The 19,155-nt window shown below is 44.0% G+C and overlaps 1 protein-coding gene across 1 annotated transcript; it reads left to right on the top strand.

The window, feature by feature from the left end:
- The first annotated feature begins 246 nt into the window (after positions 1–246).
- Positions 247–11,800, top strand: APOC2 (apolipoprotein C2). The gene is made up of 5 exons (XM_072110390.1): positions 247–270; positions 512–536; positions 3,709–3,789; positions 4,552–4,702; positions 11,537–11,800. The coding sequence occupies exons 3-5, from the start codon at positions 3,735–3,737 to the stop codon at positions 11,622–11,624; spliced, it is 294 nt and encodes a 97-aa protein (XP_071966491.1). The 5' UTR covers positions 247–270; positions 512–536; positions 3,709–3,734; the 3' UTR covers positions 11,625–11,800.
- Positions 11,801–19,155: the final 7,355 nt, after the last annotated feature.

Raw genomic sequence — 19,155 nt, 5'->3', positions numbered from 1 at the left:
GTTCTTATCAAGTGGCACATTGGTTGATTTCCAAGCAGGGACTGAATGGAGCCCCGGCAGATCAGGGCATGTTAGGAGCATTGCTGTTTATTATAAAATGCTGATATTGGCATACATGTATTCCTCTGATTACAGACAGGGGGTAGGTGAATCTGCCCTCTGTACACGTTGAGCTCATTGTTTGCTTGGACTTAGAACCTCAAACCTGACAACACAGCAGGTAGAGTATATAACAAAGTGACCCATGAGCCTGCAGATACTACAGAAGAGGTAAGGGTGGTGGGAAGGGGATTGGGGGGAGAGGAGTGATGGGGCTAATTCAGATGGCTTTTCATTAAATAAGCTAGTATACATATGTATTTCTAAATTCAGCACTGCTACATCTGCTAATACTGATTTTAATCCCCACAAATCTCTTTTATTATACGTGCTTGATTCTTTTGGAGTGATGCAATGTTTATTTTTGTTGTTGTTACATGTGTTGTAATTTGTTGTTATTTATTTTCATCAGATTAACCTTCTGGTTCATTTCTAAGGTGAGTTACTAGTATAAGAATATGTGTATAAGAATATTCTAAGACCTGTTGAATGTACATGTTGTAAAGCATCTATTTTACAGATTGAGTGATGTACTGTATGTCTTGTGCTGAGAAATGTGTAATAGTAGGCAGTACATCTGATTCCCTTGGATTCATTTCCAATCAAGGTCAACATTTTCACGGAATTTCTATGGTTTACACATGGATGTATGGGTTTTCTTCCCACATGAAAAAAAGCATACTAGAGGATAATTGACTTATTAGAAATTTGTCCCTTTTACGTGTATGTACAATTGTGAATTTTGACAATTTCAGCTCAATGTTCTAGAATATGTAACAAGCCAGATGTGATTTGAACAATGACATACTAATCTTTAATATGATACCAAAATCATAGTTCTTTGCACTGTAAATAGGGGCATCTGAAGTTATGCTCCCAACCCAGCCTCTAAAAGTGAGTCATCTCAGGCACTCTTCTCTACTAATTTGCATTTGAATTGCAATGTATAATATCAGTTATTGGCCTAGATATATTATTGTGCCTGCACAACTTTTTTGTATTAGTTTGCACCAGAACAAGCGTGTTTGGAGCTTGCACATGTATGTTTAAAGTGTTTGCGTCACTTTTCTGTCACAGTTGCATTTTGTCCAACACTTTAGAAAACTGTGCACCTAAAGGGATGTAGTAGTGCTTAGTTGGAGTTTGTGCCACATTTACAATTGTGTGGCCACAGCATAAATCAAAGTTCACCAAGAAAAAAAGATGCAACTTTGAGCACATCATTAAAACAGAGAAGATTGCGCACCACCATTGGATTTTCCTGCAAAACTGCACATTAGTGAGCACTAAGGCAGTTTAAACGAGTTTTCATATATCTCAGCAACTGTCTAGATATACCATGGTAGAAAGAACATAGGGAAATAATGAAAAACTTCAACACATGTTTAAGCATCATTTGGTCAATGACTCATTCTAGTTTAGCATGGTTGCTAGGGACAGGGTGGTAATGTGCTGAGGGCAGTATTGAAGCTATGGCTCGGGTGCAAGAGGTGGCACTCAAAACCCTCTCTGTGGGCACAAGGACTTATTACCAAATTGTCTAGTTTCTTGTACTACTTTGTGTTCCACCATCCACTAAGACAAAAAAGGCTACCAAAAGTAACGCACAGAACCAGACAACAGGGTGATAAATCCCTTTACTGTGGCAATCTGTCCACACAGTGAAAGTCGTCAATAAAATGACATAACTGTTTATTTTGTTTATTTTTAAACTTCTTCTTAAAATGTGTAAAACAGGAAGCAAGCCCTCAAAAAAAGTTAATGTCGTTGGAGGGCGGAGAATGAAAGACACAAATACTTACTACCCCCATCTATCCACCTTGGAAGTTGCATGTCTCTTGGCTGGAAATGTCATAGTCTGTAATAAATGCATGCATAATACTGAATTTAATTGATCATATATCAGAGTGTAGATCAAAGGGCAACAGCAAATCAACAGAAAATCAAAATGAATGTGAACCTGTCACCAGAAATGTCATTTTTAGCTTATGATAGATTCCAATGGTCTATGCTATGCTGATTTTAAAAATGCCTTTGTCAGCATTCTGAATCATTTCAGTAGTTTATATAAGTTTATTTCACATTACCTGGCTTCATACCAGCAGCATATGGTGAGTCCCAGGAATGGGCAGTTTGTGTCTCTGTGTAGCCTTACCCTCTCCACTTCCTGTCATGTGCATTGAGCAGGTAGGGGAGGGGAAAGGTGGCGTACAGGCTGCAGCAACTGCATGCTTTTCCCCGGGACTCACATGCTGTTGGGAGCCAAGTAATGTAAATTAAACTTGTATAAAGTACTGAAATGATTCAGAATGCTGACAAAGGCATTTTAAAAATAAGTATAGCACAAGCTATTGGAACCTGTCACCAGCTAAAAATTTAATTCCTGGTGACTGATTTGCTTTAAGAAAGCGACACCACCAATAGAGGGTGAAAGAAAACCAAGGTTGTGTGGAGAAAAGCTGCCTCAAGGCTATGGTAAAAAGATTCGAAAATCCCTTTAAATTCTACTAGTAAAAGTAATAATTGAGAAACTATATTACCATATTTGCTCGGGCATAAGCCTAGATTTTCAGCACAAGTTTTGTGCTAAAAAAGCCCCATTTGGCTTATAAACAAGTATATAAAAATAATAAACTTATATACTTACCCTCGGCGCTCCTCACAGCTCCTCTTCTCCTCCAGGCTCATTGGCATCCCCCAAACAGTGTGGGCTGCCTGCGCACATATTATGAGGTGGTATCACCACCTGCTGACATCATAGTGTGTGCGTGGGAGGAGTGCATAGATGTGCCTCTGCCCACAATTATAGGAGGATGCCACGAGGAGCCTTGAGGGTGCCATGCTGGACATTATATTGTAAAGGGGGCCATGCTGGACATAATACTGTAAAGGGTCATGCTGGGCATTTTATTATAAAAGGGGTCATTCTGGACATTTTATTATAGGGGGGTCATGCTGGAAATTATATTGTCTGGTTGTGCTGGACATTTTATTATAAAAGAAGCCATGCTAGGCATTTTATTATAAAGGGGGCCATGCTGGAAATGTTATAGGAAAAGGGGCCACGCTGTAGATTATATTGTAAAGGGGGCCATGCTGCACATTTTATCACAAAAGGTTGCTTAGCTGGACCTTTTATTATATAGGGGTCATACTGGATATTTCATTAATGAGTGAAGGCTGCAGTGGACATTTGGTGGAAGGGTGGTTACTGCTGGAAATGTCATTGATGAGGGGAGACTACTGCACATTTTATTTAAGGGTAGTTGCTGCATTTCTCACCCTAGGTTTTTACTAGTCAATACGTTTTCACAGTGATTTATGGTAAAATAAGGAACCCCGGCTTATACTCGGGTCGGCTTCTACTCCAGTATTTATGCTATATGATATTCACATTTTATGTAAAAATTACAAAGATTACAAACCAAACTAATTTGCAAAATCAAGGGTCATCTAAAAGGCGGACAATCATTATCCTAACTTTGGGTAAATAATTTCTTTTGATTCAAGGTTTGCTTTTGGTAAAACATAGTAAAGAGTGATATAAATTATACATTTTCTTATCTATTTACCAAATCTATAACTGCTTTATATAAATGCCTCTTGTAGGTGACCTGTAGATATTGAACAAGATCATGACTAAGACACAGGTTTTAGCCATTTCCCTCATCCTGCTTCTCATCAGTACAGGTCAGTGTCATTAATTTGTCATACAGTGTCATTGATTTTTATCAACAAATAACTGATAATGTAACGAGCTCTCAAAATGAAGTTACCATATTTGGTACCCTTATCTATAAGCTAACATAGAAGGGCTACAAAGCATGCTTGTCCTTGGAAAAAACACTGATTTCAATTAATAGCATGTGCTGCTTTTTCACAACCACAGTGGTGTGATTGACTACTGTCTGAAGCACCTTTTAACCAAAAAGTATTGTCTGAAGTCCTAAATTGGTGTAATGTCAATGTAAAACACCAGCTATACGGTGCTTAAACCTCCCACACAGACATTGCTTCACCTTCAGACCAACAGTGCTAACCCCCCAGAAAGTGGTGCCCACCGGACCCGGACAGCGCTAACCTCCCAAGCAGTGTCTTATCCCCTGCAGGCTGTACTTTCCTTTCAGAAAGTGCTTAGTTCCCCCACCCCATAGAGCTAGCAGCGCCCCCCCCCCAGGCTTTGCTTCCTCCTTACACAGTCAGTTTACTTAACCCCGAGTGATTCCCCGCAGGGGGGCAAGAGCCTCTGCAGTGTGAGGACACAGGCAGACAACATAGAATGCAGCATCTGTGGCATAGCTTCAAGCTTCTGAGCTCCAGTGGAAACCTGGCACTAGATCATCTGTCATGTATATTTTGCTGTTGTGGATCTTCTGTAGACAGACATTGAACCTTTGCCACATAATAATGTAAAATACCCTCTGCATTCTTAAATGCTGTTTCTGTCTCCAGGAATAGAGAGTTACAGGATACGGAAAAGGGAGTCTCCAACATATTTGTCTCAAGCCCAGGACATGTTGAGTTCGACATGGGAACAAGTACATGGGAAAACCCAAGAACTGATTGAAAAGGCAAGATCCACAGGAGTAGAAGAGAAAATTAAGTAAGTGCAATAACAAAGAATAGCTTAAAGGAAACCTTATAGAGATGAGCGAGCACTAAAATGCTCGGGTGCTCGTTATTCGAGACGAACTTTTCCAGATGCTCGAGTGCTCGTCTCGAATAACGAGCCCCATTGAAGTCAATGGGAGACTCGAGCATTTTTCAAAGGGACCATGGTTCGGGAATAAAATGTGTTATTTAATTGAAAAAGAATGTCTTCTGATAAGTTAGCAGATGTATGCAAACATCTGCAATCTATTCTTCACTGTTCCGCGCGTATATTATCTCCCGACAAGTTATCAGATGTGAAGAACAGTGAAGAATAGAATAAAAACAGTGAACACAGGATCATTTAAGTGAAAAACACAGTGAAGAACACAGTGAAGAATAGATTACAGATGTTCGGCACATCTGCTTACTTGTCGGGAGAGGAGATACGCTGTCCCGGGATCCGCTCCTCTTCTTCCACTGAAGTCTCCCCGATGTCTCCCTGCTGCCCGATGTCTCCCTGGTGCCCGATGTCTGCCTGCTGCCCGATGTCTCCCTGGTGCCCGATGTCTCCCTGCTGCGCGCGATGTCTCCCTGCTGCGCGCGATGTCTCCCTGCTGCGCGCGATGTCTCCCTGCTGCGCCCGATGTGTCTCTGCTGCGCCAGATGTGTCTCTGCCGCGCCAGATGTGTCTCTGCTGCGCCAGATGTGTCTCTGCTGCGCCAGATGTCTCCCTGCTGTGCGATGTCTCCCTGCTGCCGTTCCGCGTGTATCTTCCGACAAGTAAGCAGATGTGCAGAACATCTGTAATCTATTCTTCACTGTGTTCTTCACTTAAATGATCCTGTGTTCACTGTTTTTATTCTATTCTTCATTGTTCTTCACTGTGTTTGTTTAATTAAATGCTCGATCTCGAGCAGGGGAAATACTCGTCCGAGCAACGAGCCGTTTCGAGTACCTTAATACTCGAACGAGCATCAAGCTCGGACGAGTATACTCGCTCATCTCTAAAACCTTACCTTAGATTTACCCACACTAAGTAAACATGTCTATGAAAATTGCTACTGCAGTACAATCCCTATATTGTTCCTTCCCATGCCTGTAAGGTTCCACAGTCCATTTGTTGACTCACCATTTATGCAAAATGACCCCATATGAATCTTATCATAATCTTTCCTTTGAGTTGAGTCCGGCACATTCATGTTCTTCCAGCTCATCCTTGTCTTCAGGTTCCTGACAGAGATGCTGGCTGTGTGAATCAATTAAAAGAATTCCTGAGAGAGGGGGTAATGTGCAAGTTGAAAGAGACACTGACTCCCTGAAGAGAAATCAAGTCCCTCATTCCCCTTCCCTCATTCTCTCTTTACGAGTCACGAAGCAATGATTCGCTCTCATTCCTTGTTCAATATTAGTTTAGAATTATTGAAGAAATTGTTATGGACACGATGATACCTTATATGTAGAGTATTTTTTTTTTTTTAATATTTAAAAAAAAAATCGTATATTAGGGACTCTTTCCTCATTTCTTTTTATAATAAAAATGTTTATAAGTCGAAAATAGAAGAGTCAGATTAGAAAGGCGGCTGAGAAGAGGGGGCAGAGTGAGAGCAGATACCGTATATACTTGAGTATAATCCGACCGGAGTATAAGCCAAAGAACCTAACTTTACCACCAAAAAAATGGGAAAACCTATTGACTCGAGTATAAGCCTAGGGTAGGTAATGCATTAGGTACAGCCTCCCCAGTATATAGCTAATAAGGCCCCAGTAGTATATAGCCAGACAGCCCCCAGTGGTATATAGCCAGGCAGCCAGCCCCTAGTAGTATATAGCCAGCCAGCCCCCAGTGGTATATAGCCAGGCAGCCAGCCCCTAGTAGTATATAGCCAACCAGCCCCCAGTAGTGTATAGTCAGCCAGCCCCCAGTAGTATATAGCTAGCCCCCTGTAGTTTACAGCCAGACCTCTGTAGTATATCCAGCCCCCTGTAGTATATGGCTAGCCAGGTCCCTGTAGTATATAGCCAGCTCCCTGTAATATATAGCAAGCCCAACTAGGCTTATACTAGAGTATATATGGTAGTATCCCTGCACAATATCAAAGAGTACCTAAAATAAGAGAAAGAGGAAAAATATTCTCTAAATGTAGACTTCTGGCCATATAAAGTCTAGAAAAAGACTTTATATCTTTTATGTATACACAGTGTACTATTGATTTGTGGAAAAATCCTCATGAATACTTTAATCCTTTTGAAAGTTTTCCAGTCTTTTTATAGAAATGATCTATCCATAGGATAGGTAACAAATAACATATTGCTGGACGTTCTACAGCTTGCATCCCCAATGATCAGTGTCAAAATCAACACACAGAAACTCAGAATAACAGCTCCAATCTCTGTAGAGTAGCCTAACTATGTTCATACAGCTTAGATCCAGTTCATTGGAATGGTAACTAAGCTTCACTAACCTAGTCTTGGTAATTCTTAGTATCATCATTGTAGATAAGTTTAAAGTTGTTGTATAGTCACAGGTCCATGATGTCCAACCATTAAAGCTACTGTGTTAAAACAAAAGAATGCAAAAATAAAACATAAGGCCAATGCCAATAGAGATAGGGAAAATATTCCTTCCTGACTCACAAAACCATGGATCAACATTCCATCTTGAGAATTTTTTTCCCATAATGTGATATTTTTTGCCCCTTTTGAACTTGCCTAGTATCTCAAACCATCATAACAAGCTGCGGCAGTCAGTTCCATAGTTTTGCTGCTTTTACATTGAAGAATCCCTGTATAGGACGGTGGTAAGAAATATTTTAAAAATCTAGCCAGAAACTACTGAATGATGAGGAAGCCTTATGTGGAACTTCCATTGATCTAATATTAATTACCTATTCTATGGATTGATAATCAATGTTAATGACTGAAAACCCCCTTTAAAGGAAGTCTACCAGCCCTTTTGACTATACAAAGCTGCAGATAATGTTAGGTATTGGTATAGAAAAAGACGTTTGCGGCACTCACCTGTTTGGCGCTTTTTTCACTAGCCTGGCTAGACAGGCTAGAGAAAGCGCCAGACGGCGCGAAACGGCTGTCGCTTTGTTTGACCCCCTGCTCCTACCTCTGCCCCATTTTGGCTGTACCATGTCGGACTGATCTTATGTGAGACTACAATAAAGAATATTTCTAAAGGGTGAGTGCCGCAAACGTCTTTTTCTATACCATTTTCGAATCTTGTACTCTGTATGCTGAGCACCACCCACGTAGACTTTTTTCACCTCTATACCATCTCTGAAGACACATACTGACTGCAGGCTCGTGGGGGGTTGCGGTAGTGCCCCCGTTTTTTCCCAGTTCTCCGTTTGTTATCTTTTAATGTTAGGTATTGGTCATAGGGGTCTTTGTAACCATACATTTGTGTATCAATAATGGAAGCATACAGGGGCATAATTAGGAGAGGCATGGCCCCATAGCAGTCCCCCTGACACTGTGGCTGCTGTGGTTGCTACCGCTGTACTTACGCCCCTGTCAATCACACACATTTATACACTCATATATACACAAATTTATAATCATACACATACAGAATAAACATACATACAGTTTATACACACCACATATACATACAGCATATACACACATACATACAGCAACATATGCACCCATGTGGCATCCACATATCACATATGCACACACATAGAGCATTTACACATCATATTTAAACACATACAGCCAATACACATATAGATGCAATACCATATAACAGTGATGGCGAACCTTTTAGAAGTCGAGTGCCCAAACTCCAACCCAAAACCTGCATATTTTTTGCAAAGTGCCAAAACAGCAATTCAAGCAGTAACTTATCGCAATGTTCTTGCTCCGTGCTGTACCACAACTTTCAATGGGCCTGTGTGCACCAATATCTTTGTCAGAAGGAAAGGAAATTTGGGTTGTCACTGGAGCTTCCCTTGACAGCCTCCTAAACAGGAAGATTCAGGGGTCGCACAGGAGGGGCTCCAATGATAACCTGACCCTGTCCACGCCTCCTGTCTCTTCCTGCAGCCTCAGGTATACCAGGATGCTCTACATTAAAATAATGCTAAACATGGCAAGTCCTGAGACTGCAGGAGGATCCCTGTCTGGGGAACTCTGCCATGGGGCAACAGCCTGAGTGCCCACTGAGAGGGCTCTGAGTGCCACCTCTGGCACCCGTGCCATAGGTTCGCCACCACTGCCATATAAAGACATACAATAATACACAAACATAAATAGCTCAGATGTCAGAGCCCTCTGTCACTGTGCGCTGTATAGCGGCTGCTATGGCTGCTACCTCTGGAAGTATGCTTGTGACCTTGTGGTCAAAACGTTACATCATACCTCTGATAAATAAAGTCTAACTAGGGATTTATTGAATAATCTTGGAGTGCTGCTGGTATCTTCCATTATTGCACCTAAATTGGATTCTGGCAAATTAAAGTAATAATACACACAATACAAGATATATGCCACGTAATAGGGAAAGAAGAAGGGGGAAAACAAGTGGCCCCTGATGGATATTGGGGCAACCATGAAAACCACAAGCGCCCTCAGAAAACCCCAGAACCTAAAAATCAGTAAGTAACAATACAGACTCAAAGGTCTTATAAATATTGAGTGATGCAGATGAGAATATAAACAAATAAATATCCTCAATCGGTCATATTTGGAATGGGGACCGGAGGTACTTTCTGGCTCCCACAATACATTTAAACAATTAATGCTTACCCGAAAGCATGATGGTAGGTTGGATGGGAGATCTTAAGGGGGCCAATAAACTACTGGGCATTACGTGGCATATATCTTGTATTGTGTGTATTATTACTTTAATAAAATATACAATGAATTTTATTTTTTGATGGTTCTTTACGGCTCTCTTTGTTTGAGTTGTTGATTGGACATTTGTTCGAGAGTTGTAGCGATATAGTATAGAATAGGTTTGGCTTTTTTTTTGTTTTTGTTGGCATTTTTTTTTAACCCCTCCAAAAAATTTGGATTTGTCGAACTCTCCAAAATACGCCTCTCTCTCAGGGTGACTTCCTCATTTGAACTAAATTTTCGGGTAAATACAGGGGGTTCAGCAGCAATTCATTATGCAATTCATGCAGTTTGGTGGCGACAACTCCGGATGAATGTGCTGGTGCGTTATCATGTTGAAATAGCACCTTCTTTTTGACCAAATGCGGCCGTGTCTCCTTCAATTTTTTGTCGAAGGGGTACCATTAACTCACTGTAGTATTGTTCAGTGATTGTTCTTCCTTTTTCTAAAAAATCCATGAGGGTGACGCCGTTCGCATCCCAAAAAATCGTCACCATGAACTTTCCAGTCGATGGGACCGTCTTCACCTTCTTTGGAGCAGATTTACTGAGAGAAATGCATTGTTTTGATTGTTGCTTAGTTTCTGGTGTGTAATGATGAATCCAGGTTTCATCAATGGTGACAATTCAACGCAAAAACTTCTTCGGATCTCGCTTAAATTGCTCCAAACACCATTGCCATTCTGGTCAACACACCTGAGCCTCTGTTACTTCGCGCATTTTCGTTCGTCAATCAGTGAGTATCAGGTCATGGACGCTTTGAATGATTTCCTAAGTAACCAAGTCTGCCGGGCATCCTGGTCGCTGGATCTTCGCCCATGTTTAAATCCCTTGAACCAATATCTAACGGAGGTCAGAAGTGTCCCCATAAACAGCATCCAACTTTGCTTTTATCTCCTCGCATTTTTTCTCATCCAAAAACAAAATTAGCGAATTACTGAACGATACTGCTCTTTGTCTTACTCAAATGGCTGCCAAATCCAAACTAACCTATCAATCAGTCTGCAATTTGTTTTGCCGTCGTTTGATACATGGCAGCACACGATGATAACACCAACTTCCCTCAGAAACAGCCTCTGTTGATAAACATGGGTACTTATTGAACCACCCTCATAGAGTCTCCTGGATAACAACACTCTGCTCCTAAATAATATATACCCCTCACAACACAATTGACCATATATATTATATATTTACACTGTATATTCTACTGGAATTATAGCATTATAACATGCACAGCACACCAATCAATATACAACACCACTAATTTATTAATACAGACCCCCCAGCATTTGATTTACTTGATGCAAAGTAATGTATCCTATTAAAGAGACAGGTGCGAATTATTTATCTGGTGGGCGATTGGGGCTGCAACAGGCGCCCAAATCGTCCACATTAGGCTACATTCACACTGCCGTTGCCTGCCCGCACCGTACCGTAGCGGGCAACGGCAGTGCACGTGGAGAGGAGGAGGAGGAGGTGAGCACAGCCCACCCCCGCCCCTCTCCATAGGAAGTTATGGCGCACGGCGCCGTACTACGGAGAAAGATAGGACATGTCCTATCTTTTTCTGGGGTACGGTGCCGCACGTGTGCTGCACCGTACCGCTCCCATAGGGCGCCGTGCGCTCATTGCCGTCTATGGGGGACGTATATCGGCCGCAAATTTTGCCGCCCTGAATAAACTGTTCCACCTCCTCTATGCTCAGTAAAAACATTAGCAGACATCTGGCTGGATATTAAAGAAATCAGGAGGGCCTGTGAAACATTTCAGTAAATACATTTTTACACAGGACTGCACCAATCCCCCAATACATTTTCCCTGCTGCTACTAACATATACATTGCCAATAACAGTTCCAGACACTGTCTGTAGGTTTACGTAGTCAAAACTGCTTTAGGACTCCATTTGGTGTGATACTGTTGATTGTGGCTGTTTTGCAATGTTCAAATGTAGTAGATGTATACCACTGATATGTTATACCTTGTTTTCTCCAGGGAATATTATGAAAAAGGTACAAGTGCTGTCTTTACCTACTTGAACATCCTATCTGACCAGGCTTACCACTGGTGGCAAGGAAACTGAAATACCTATGGTCACAATTTTTTTATTAAAATATAACCTTATTAAGTAAAGCCATGAAAATGACGCCTTCTGTATGTTCCAACACACATTGTTTTCTAAGTGTTTAATTGCTTATCTGGTAATGAAATGACACCTTCCTGTTAATCATGATAAAATAAAGGCTGTTTTAGTTGGTGGTCTAGATGTTTTTTTTAAAAAATTGATTAATTGTCATGTGATTGAATATATAGATTTAAAGACGTTATTCAGTTGTGTTTTGCTGTCCGATCCAAGGGCACCACCACCGAAACAGCGTGATTGACTTCAGTTGCAGCTGCTGAGTCAGAGCTGATTTCAGCATAGTAAAGCAAACATAGGTGAAGCAGGGACCAGCACTGGAGCCCAGCAGTGAGTTTGTGAATGAAAGCAAAACTGTCAGCAGGAATGTAATTTTCAGCTGGTGACAGGCTCCAATAGTCTATATACTAGTATCCTATCAGTAATTTTATAAAACTTTTTTTCACATTACCTGGCTCCCTGTCAGCAGCATGTGGTGAGTCCCTGCCAGATGCGAGAGCCCTGGGAGGAGCTGCATGTTCCCATGTTTGTGGATGATTCTGGTGCGATTAAAGGACTGAGCAACGGAACTTCTATGCGTCACTCAGTATGTAGTGTATGTAGGACACAGGCGGCATGTGATGATGTCAGGCCACCTGCCTCCCTGCACAGAAGGCACTAAAGATGCTGGAGGAAGACCCAAGAGAAGAAAAGATCTGCAAGTGCCCATCATAGCATCACATAAGTATTACATTTTTTTGTTAAAAAATGGCCACTTGTTTTATGTACATTGGGGGCAGGGTACAGGTTAAAGAGGGCTTTATTAATATTTTTTGCATCTATATATAGGGGCTGGTTTGTAATATGAGAGGGGAACCGTGATGTTTCGGACACCTGAAGGGTACGCAAGGTTGCTTAATTATCCTTTTTAGACACTTCCAGAATACACGGGTTCTGAGAGGCGCATGACGTCACTTAAAGTTGTCCAAACAACAATAATATATGGCACAACAATAAATCAGGACCCTGAATGGCTATAAGCCCCTTTCACTAGCCTCAGTGAAACAGAACCTTATCAACCAAATTAAGCTGCCACCATTTCTCCTTTAACATAAGCCTAGTCTTTAACGGGATTATATAGGGTGAGGAATCAACCCGTTAGCATGTATTTACCCGAGAGACACGGACGAGGGATTTGTGGATCAAGATAAAAGAGCAACACAGGTTTAATTTTATATTTAATTGCCTTAAAGGCACACTAGACAATACAGTACACACAATAGATATATATACAGTTAACCCCTTAACGCTCTGCGCCGTAGCTCTACGGCGCAGAGGTATAAGGGATGTATGAAGAGGGCTCACGGGCTGAGTCCTCTTCATACAAAGGTGGGGGTTTTTGCATTTTGCACAAAACCCCCACCGCTAATAACCGGGGTCGGTGCTTGCACCGATCGCAGCTATTAACACCTTCTTTGCCGCCGGCAAAGTCGCCGGCGGCGTTTAACAGACGGCGGCGCGCGGGCGCCGCCATCTTTTTTTCGATCGCCACGCCCCCGAACGTCATCGGGGGGCGGCGATCGGTTGCCATGGTAGCCTCGTGTCTTCTCTTGACACGAGGCTACATGGCAGCTGCAGATTCGTTACAATGAGCCAGTGGCTCATTGTAATGAATGTGCTGCAAAAATGCCATATATTGCAATACAGAAGTATTGCAGTATATGGTAGCAGCGATCTGACCATCTAGGGTTAATGTACCCTAGATGGTCTAAAAGATAGTGAAAAAAAAAAGAAAAAAAAATGTTTAAAAAATAAAAAAAATTAATAAAATATTAAAAATTCAAATCACCCCCCTTTCCCTAGAACTGATATAAAACATAATAAACAGTAAAAATCACAAACATATTAGGTATCGCCGCGTCCCAAAATGTCCAATCTATCAAAATATAAAAACGGTTATGGGCAGCGGTGACCTCCGAGGCGGGAAATGGCGCCCAAATGTCCGAAATGCGACTTTTACACCTTTTTACATAACATAAAAAATGAAATAAAAAATGATCAAAATGTCGCACAGACCTCAAAATGGTAGCAATGAAAACGTCGCTTCATTTCGCAAAAAATGACCCCTCACACATCTCCGTGCGCCAAAGTATGAAAAAGTTATTAGCGTCAGAAGATGGCAAAAAATTCTTTTTCTTTTTTGTACACATTCGTTTTATTTTTGAAAATGTATTACAACACAATAAAACCTGTATAAATTTGGTATCACCGCGATCGCACCGAACCAAAGAATAAAGTAGGCGTGTTATTTGAAGCGAAGAGTGAAAGTCGTAAAAACTGAGCCCACAAGAACATGACGCACGTGCGTTTTTTTTTCAATTTTTCCACGTTTGGAATTTTTTTTCAGCTTCGCAGTACACGGCATGTTAAAATAAATAACATTACGGGAAAGTAAAATTTGTTACGCACAAAATAAGCCCTCACACAGGTCTGTACACGGAAAAATGAAAAAGTTATGGATTTTTGAAGTTGGAGAGCGAGAAATGAGGCGAAAAACCCTCCGTCCTTAAGGGGTTAAACAGAGTACAAAATACAAAGTTAGCACTACAAGTATCAGCAGTTCAGTAGGTTATTTACCTTTTGCGTGGGCCAAATGGAACCTAATAGTCCACACCTTAAGATCTTCCTCTGCACTTGATGTTAAATGGGTTCCCAGTAGAGATGAGCGAGCACTAAAATGCTCGGGTACTCGTTATTCGAGACGAACTTTTCCCGATGCTCGAGTGCTCGTCTCGAATAACGAACCCCATTGAAGTCAATGGGAGACTCGAGCATTTTTCAAGGAGACCAAGGCTCTGCACAGGGAAGCTTGGCCAAACACCTGGGAACCTCAGAAAAGGATGGAAACACCACGGAAATGGACAGGAAACAGCAGGGGCAGCATGCATGGATGCCTCTGAGGCTGCATAATCGCACCATTATGCCAAAATTATGGGCAACAGCATGGCCATGACAGAGTGACAGAATGAAGCTAGATAGCATCTAAAACATCCAATAATTGACCCTGACACTATAGGGGACGGCATGCAGAGGCAGCAGCGGCAGGCTAGAGAGTGTCATGGCGACATACCCTAAATGGACTCAGGCTTCAAACCAATGGGTGGCAGAGAGGAACCAAAGGAGGTGAGCAAGAAGCGCTCAAATAATATCGGTACATGATAAAAGTTTGCCAGTATATTTTGTGGATTACACAGCAGGGTGGCGACAAAGTTAACATGGAAGCCATGAAAACAACCCAAAATTCTGCCTGACACAGCTCGTTTGATAAGGGGACCATGTATGGAGGCAGTGAACTAGTAGTAGATTAAAGGTGCTGCAGTTAAAACTATGTTAGTTGGATCTTGGCATGGAGCTGGCGCTCCGCAGCCAGGCGAGCTTTCGCCAATCCAAGCCCCTGTCTCTAGGCTACTCCCCAAACAGCACTTCTAAGAACCTTTTGTATAAGATAAAGTGTAGTAGCGTTCTTATAAGTTTGGGATATGGCGGGTGAGGGGAATGTAAACAGATGCGCAAGAAGCGCTGAAATAATATTGGTAAATGATAAAAGTTTATTAGTATATTTTGTGGATAACACAGCTGGGTGGCGACAAAGTTAACAACTTTGATGTGGAATCCATGAAAACAACCCAAATTTCTGCCTGACACACCTCGTTTGATAAAGGGACGATGTATGGAGGCAGCTATATGGACGACTTTTGGAGGTAGCAATGGAGACAACGTGTGGAGGCTGCTATGGAGACAATTTAATTTGGATAGTGCCTGTATGTGGCAGTCCCAAAAATTTTTCAAACCAGAGGAGCAGGTAGGTGGCCCTCCAGAAAAATAGAATAGATTGAGTGCCTGTATGTGGCAGTCCCAAAAAGTTTTCAAACCAGAGGAGCAGGTAGGTGGCCCTCCAGAAAAATAGAATAGATTGAGTGCCTGTATGTGGCAGTCCCAAAAAGTTTTCAAACCAGAGGAGCAGGTAGGTGGCCCTCCAGAAAAATTGAATCGATTGAGTGCCTGTATGTGGCAGTCCCAAAAAGTTTTCAAACCAGAGGAGCAGGTAGGTGGCCCTCCAGAAAAATGGAATCGATTGAGTGCCTGTATGTGGCAGTCCCAAAAAGTTTTCAAACCAGAGGAGCAGGTAGGTGGCCCTCCAGAAAAATGGAATCGATTGAGTGCCTGTATGTGGCAGTCCCAAAAAGTTTTCAAACCAGAGGAGCAGGTAGGTGGCCCTCCAGAAAAATAGAATAGATTGAGTGCCTGTATGTGGCAGTCCCAAAAAGTTTTCAAACCAGAGGAGCAGGTAGGTGGCCCTCCAGAAAAATTGAATCGATTGAGTGCCTGTATGTGGCAGTCCCAAAAAGTTTTCAAACCAGAGGAGCAGGTAGGTGGCCCTCCAGAAAAATTGAATAGATTGAGTGCCTGTATGTGGCACTCCCAAAAATTGTTTAAAACAGAGGACCGGGTCGGTGGCCCTCCAGAAAAATTAAATGCATAAAGTACTATAGCTAGAGCCAGTGGGCCCTGTCAAAAAATAGCCAGTTTCCTCTGCTTTACTGTACAAAGAGGAGGAGAAGGAGGAAAATGAGGAGGAGGAGGAGTGGATCAATTATTCAGGTTGAGCTTCCTTCACCTGGTGGAGATTGGAAATTATGAGAAATCCAGGCTTTATTCATCTTAATAAGCGTCAGCCTGTCAGCGCTGTCAGTCGACAGGCGTGTACGCTTATCGGTGATGATGCCACCAGCTGCACTGAAAACCCGCTCGGACAAGACGCTAGCGGCAGGGCAGGCAAGAACCTCCAAGGCGTACAGCGCCAGTTCGTGCCACATGTCCAGCTTTGAAACCCAGTAGTTGTAGGGAGCTGTGTGATCATTTAGGACGATGGTATGGTCAGCTACGTACTCCCTCACCATCTTTCTGTAAAGATCAGCCCTACTCTGCCGAGACTGGGGACAGGTGACAGTGTCTTGCTGGGGTGACATAAAGCTGGCAAAAGCCTTGTAAAGCGTACCCTTGCCAGTGCTGGACAAGCTGCCTGCTCGCCTACTCTCCCTCGCTACTTGTCCCGCAGAACTACGCACTCTGCCGCTAGCGCTGTCAGAAGGGAAATACTGTTTCAGCTTGTGAACCAGGGCCTGCTGGTATTCATGCATTCTCACACTCCTTTCCTCTGCAGGGATAAGAGTGGAAAGATTTTGCTTGTACCGTGGGTCCAGGAGAGTGAACACCCAGTAATCGGTGCTGGAATAAATTCTTTGAACGCGAGGGTCACGGGATAGGCAGCCTAGCATGAAATCTGCCATATGCGCCAGAGTACCAACGCGTAAGAATTCACTCCCCTCACTGGCCTGACTGTCCATTTCCTCCTCCTCCAACTCCTCTTCTTCTGCCCATACACGCTGAACAGTGAAGGACTCAACAATGGTCCCCTCTTGTGTCTCGCCAACATTCTCCTCCTCTTCCTCCTCATCCTCCTCCACCTCCACCTCCTCCGATATGCGCTGAGAAACAGACCTAAGGGTGCTTTGGCTATCAACAAGGGAATCTTCTTCCCCCGTCTCTTGTGACGAGCACAAAGCTTCCGACTTCATGCTGATCAGAGAGTTTTTCAACAGGCCAAGCAGCGGGATGGTGAGGCTGATGATGGCGGCATCGCCACTGACCATCTGTGTTGACTCCTCAAAGTTACTCAGCACCTGACAGATATCAGACATCCACGTCCACTCCTCATTGTAGACTTGAGGAAGCTGACTGACCTGACTACCAGTTCTGGTGGAAGTTGACATCTGGCAGTCTACAATGGCTCGGCGCTGCTGGTAAACTCTGGATAACATGGTCAGTGTTGAATTCCACCTCGTGGGCACGTCGCACAACAGTCGGTGAGCGGGCAGTTGGAGGCGGCGCTGCGCTGCCCTGAGAGTGGCAGCATCTGTGCTGGACTTCCTGAAATGCGCACAGATGCGGCGCACCTTCGTGAGCAAATCTGACAGATTGGGGTATGTCTTGAGGAAACGCTGAACTATCAGATTTAACATATGGGCCAGGCATGGCACATGTGTCAGTCTGCCGAGTTGCAGAGCCGCCACCAGGTTACGGCCGTTGTCACACACAACCATGCCTGGCTTCAGGTTCAGCGGTGCCAGCCACAGATCAGTCTGCGCCGTGATGCCCTGTAATAGCTCTTGGGCGGTGTGCCTTTTATCGCCTAGGCTCAGCAGTTTGAGCACCGCCTGCTGTCGCTTAGCAACGGCACTGCTGCTGTGCCTAGAGCTACCGACTGATGGCGCCGTGCCCACGGATGGTAGTTCGGAGGAGGAGGTGGAGGAGGGGTGGGAGGAGGAGGAGGCATAGTAGGCCTGAAACACCTGGACCGAGGTAGGCCCCGCAATCCTCGGCGTCGGCAGTATATGACCAGCCCCAGGGTCAGACTCGGTCCCAGCCTCCACCAAGTTAACCCAATGTGCCGTCAGCGATATATAGTGGCCCTGCCCGGCAGCACTCGTCCACGTGTCCGTGGTCAGGTGGACCTTGTCAGAAACGGCGTTGGTCAGGGCACGGGTGATGTTGTCTGACACGTGCTGGTGCAGGGCTGGGACGGCACATCGGGAAAAGTAGTGGCGGCTGGGGACCGAATACCGAGGGGCGGCCGCCGCCATGAGGTTGCGAAAGGCCTCGGTCTCTACTAGCCTATAGGGCAGCATCTCCAGGCTAAGCAATCTGGAGATGTGCACATTAAGGGCTTGGGCGTGCGGGTGGGTTGCACTATATTTGCGTTTCCGCTCCAGCGTCTGGGGTATGGAGAGCTGAACGCTGGTGGATGCTGTGGAGGATCGTGGAGGCGACGATGGGGTTTTTGTGGCAGGGTCCTGGGCAGGGGGCTGACTATCAGCTGACACAGGGGAAGGAGCAGTGGTGTGCACGGCCGGAGGTGAACGGGCTTGTTGCCACTGAGTGGGGTGTTTAGCATTCATATGCCTGCGCATATGGTGGTAGTTAAGCTAGTAGTGGTGGAACCCCTGCTGAGCCTGGTTTGGCAAATGTTGCACACCACAGTCCGTCGGTCATCCGGTGTTTCCTTAAAGAACCTCCAGACTTCTGAAGATCTAGCCCTCGCCGCAAGAGCCCTCGCCACGGGAGCTTCACTAGTTGACACATTTGGCGCTGATGCACCAGCTCTGGCCCTGCCTCTCCGTCTGGCCCCACCACTGCCTCTTCCAACCTGTTCTGGTCGAGGACTCTCCTCCGTCTCAGAAGCACTGTGTTCACCCGGCCTCTCAACCCAGCTTGGGTCTGTCACCTCATCATCCTCCGATCCCTCAGTCTGCTCCCCCCTAGGACTTCCTGCCCTGACAACAACTTCCCCACTGTCTGACAACCGTGTCTCCTCATCGTCGGACACCTCTTTACACACTTCCACTACGTCAAGAAGGTCATCATCACCCACAGA

Source organism: Engystomops pustulosus, chromosome 6 (assembly GCF_040894005.1).
Source record: "Engystomops pustulosus chromosome 6, aEngPut4.maternal, whole genome shotgun sequence".
NCBI lineage: Eukaryota > Metazoa > Chordata > Amphibia > Anura > Leptodactylidae > Engystomops > Engystomops pustulosus.
This window is presented reverse-complemented; position numbering and strand designations above follow the sequence as displayed.

What these genes read in the sequence shown, in the direction of transcription:
- APOC2 (XM_072110390.1), top strand. Translation starts at nt 3,735, where the DNA reads ATGACTAAGACACAGGTTTTAGCCATTTCCCTCATCCTGCTTCTCATC. An exon ending in CCTGCTTCTCATCAGTACAG is followed by an intron (nt 3,790 to 4,551) that starts GTCAGTGTCATT and finishes TTCTGTCTCCAG; the next exon opens with GAATAGAGAGTTACAGGATA. An exon ending in GGAGTAGAAGAGAAAATTAA is followed by an intron (nt 4,703 to 11,536) that starts GTAAGTGCAATA and finishes TGTTTTCTCCAG; the next exon opens with GGAATATTATGAAAAAGGTA.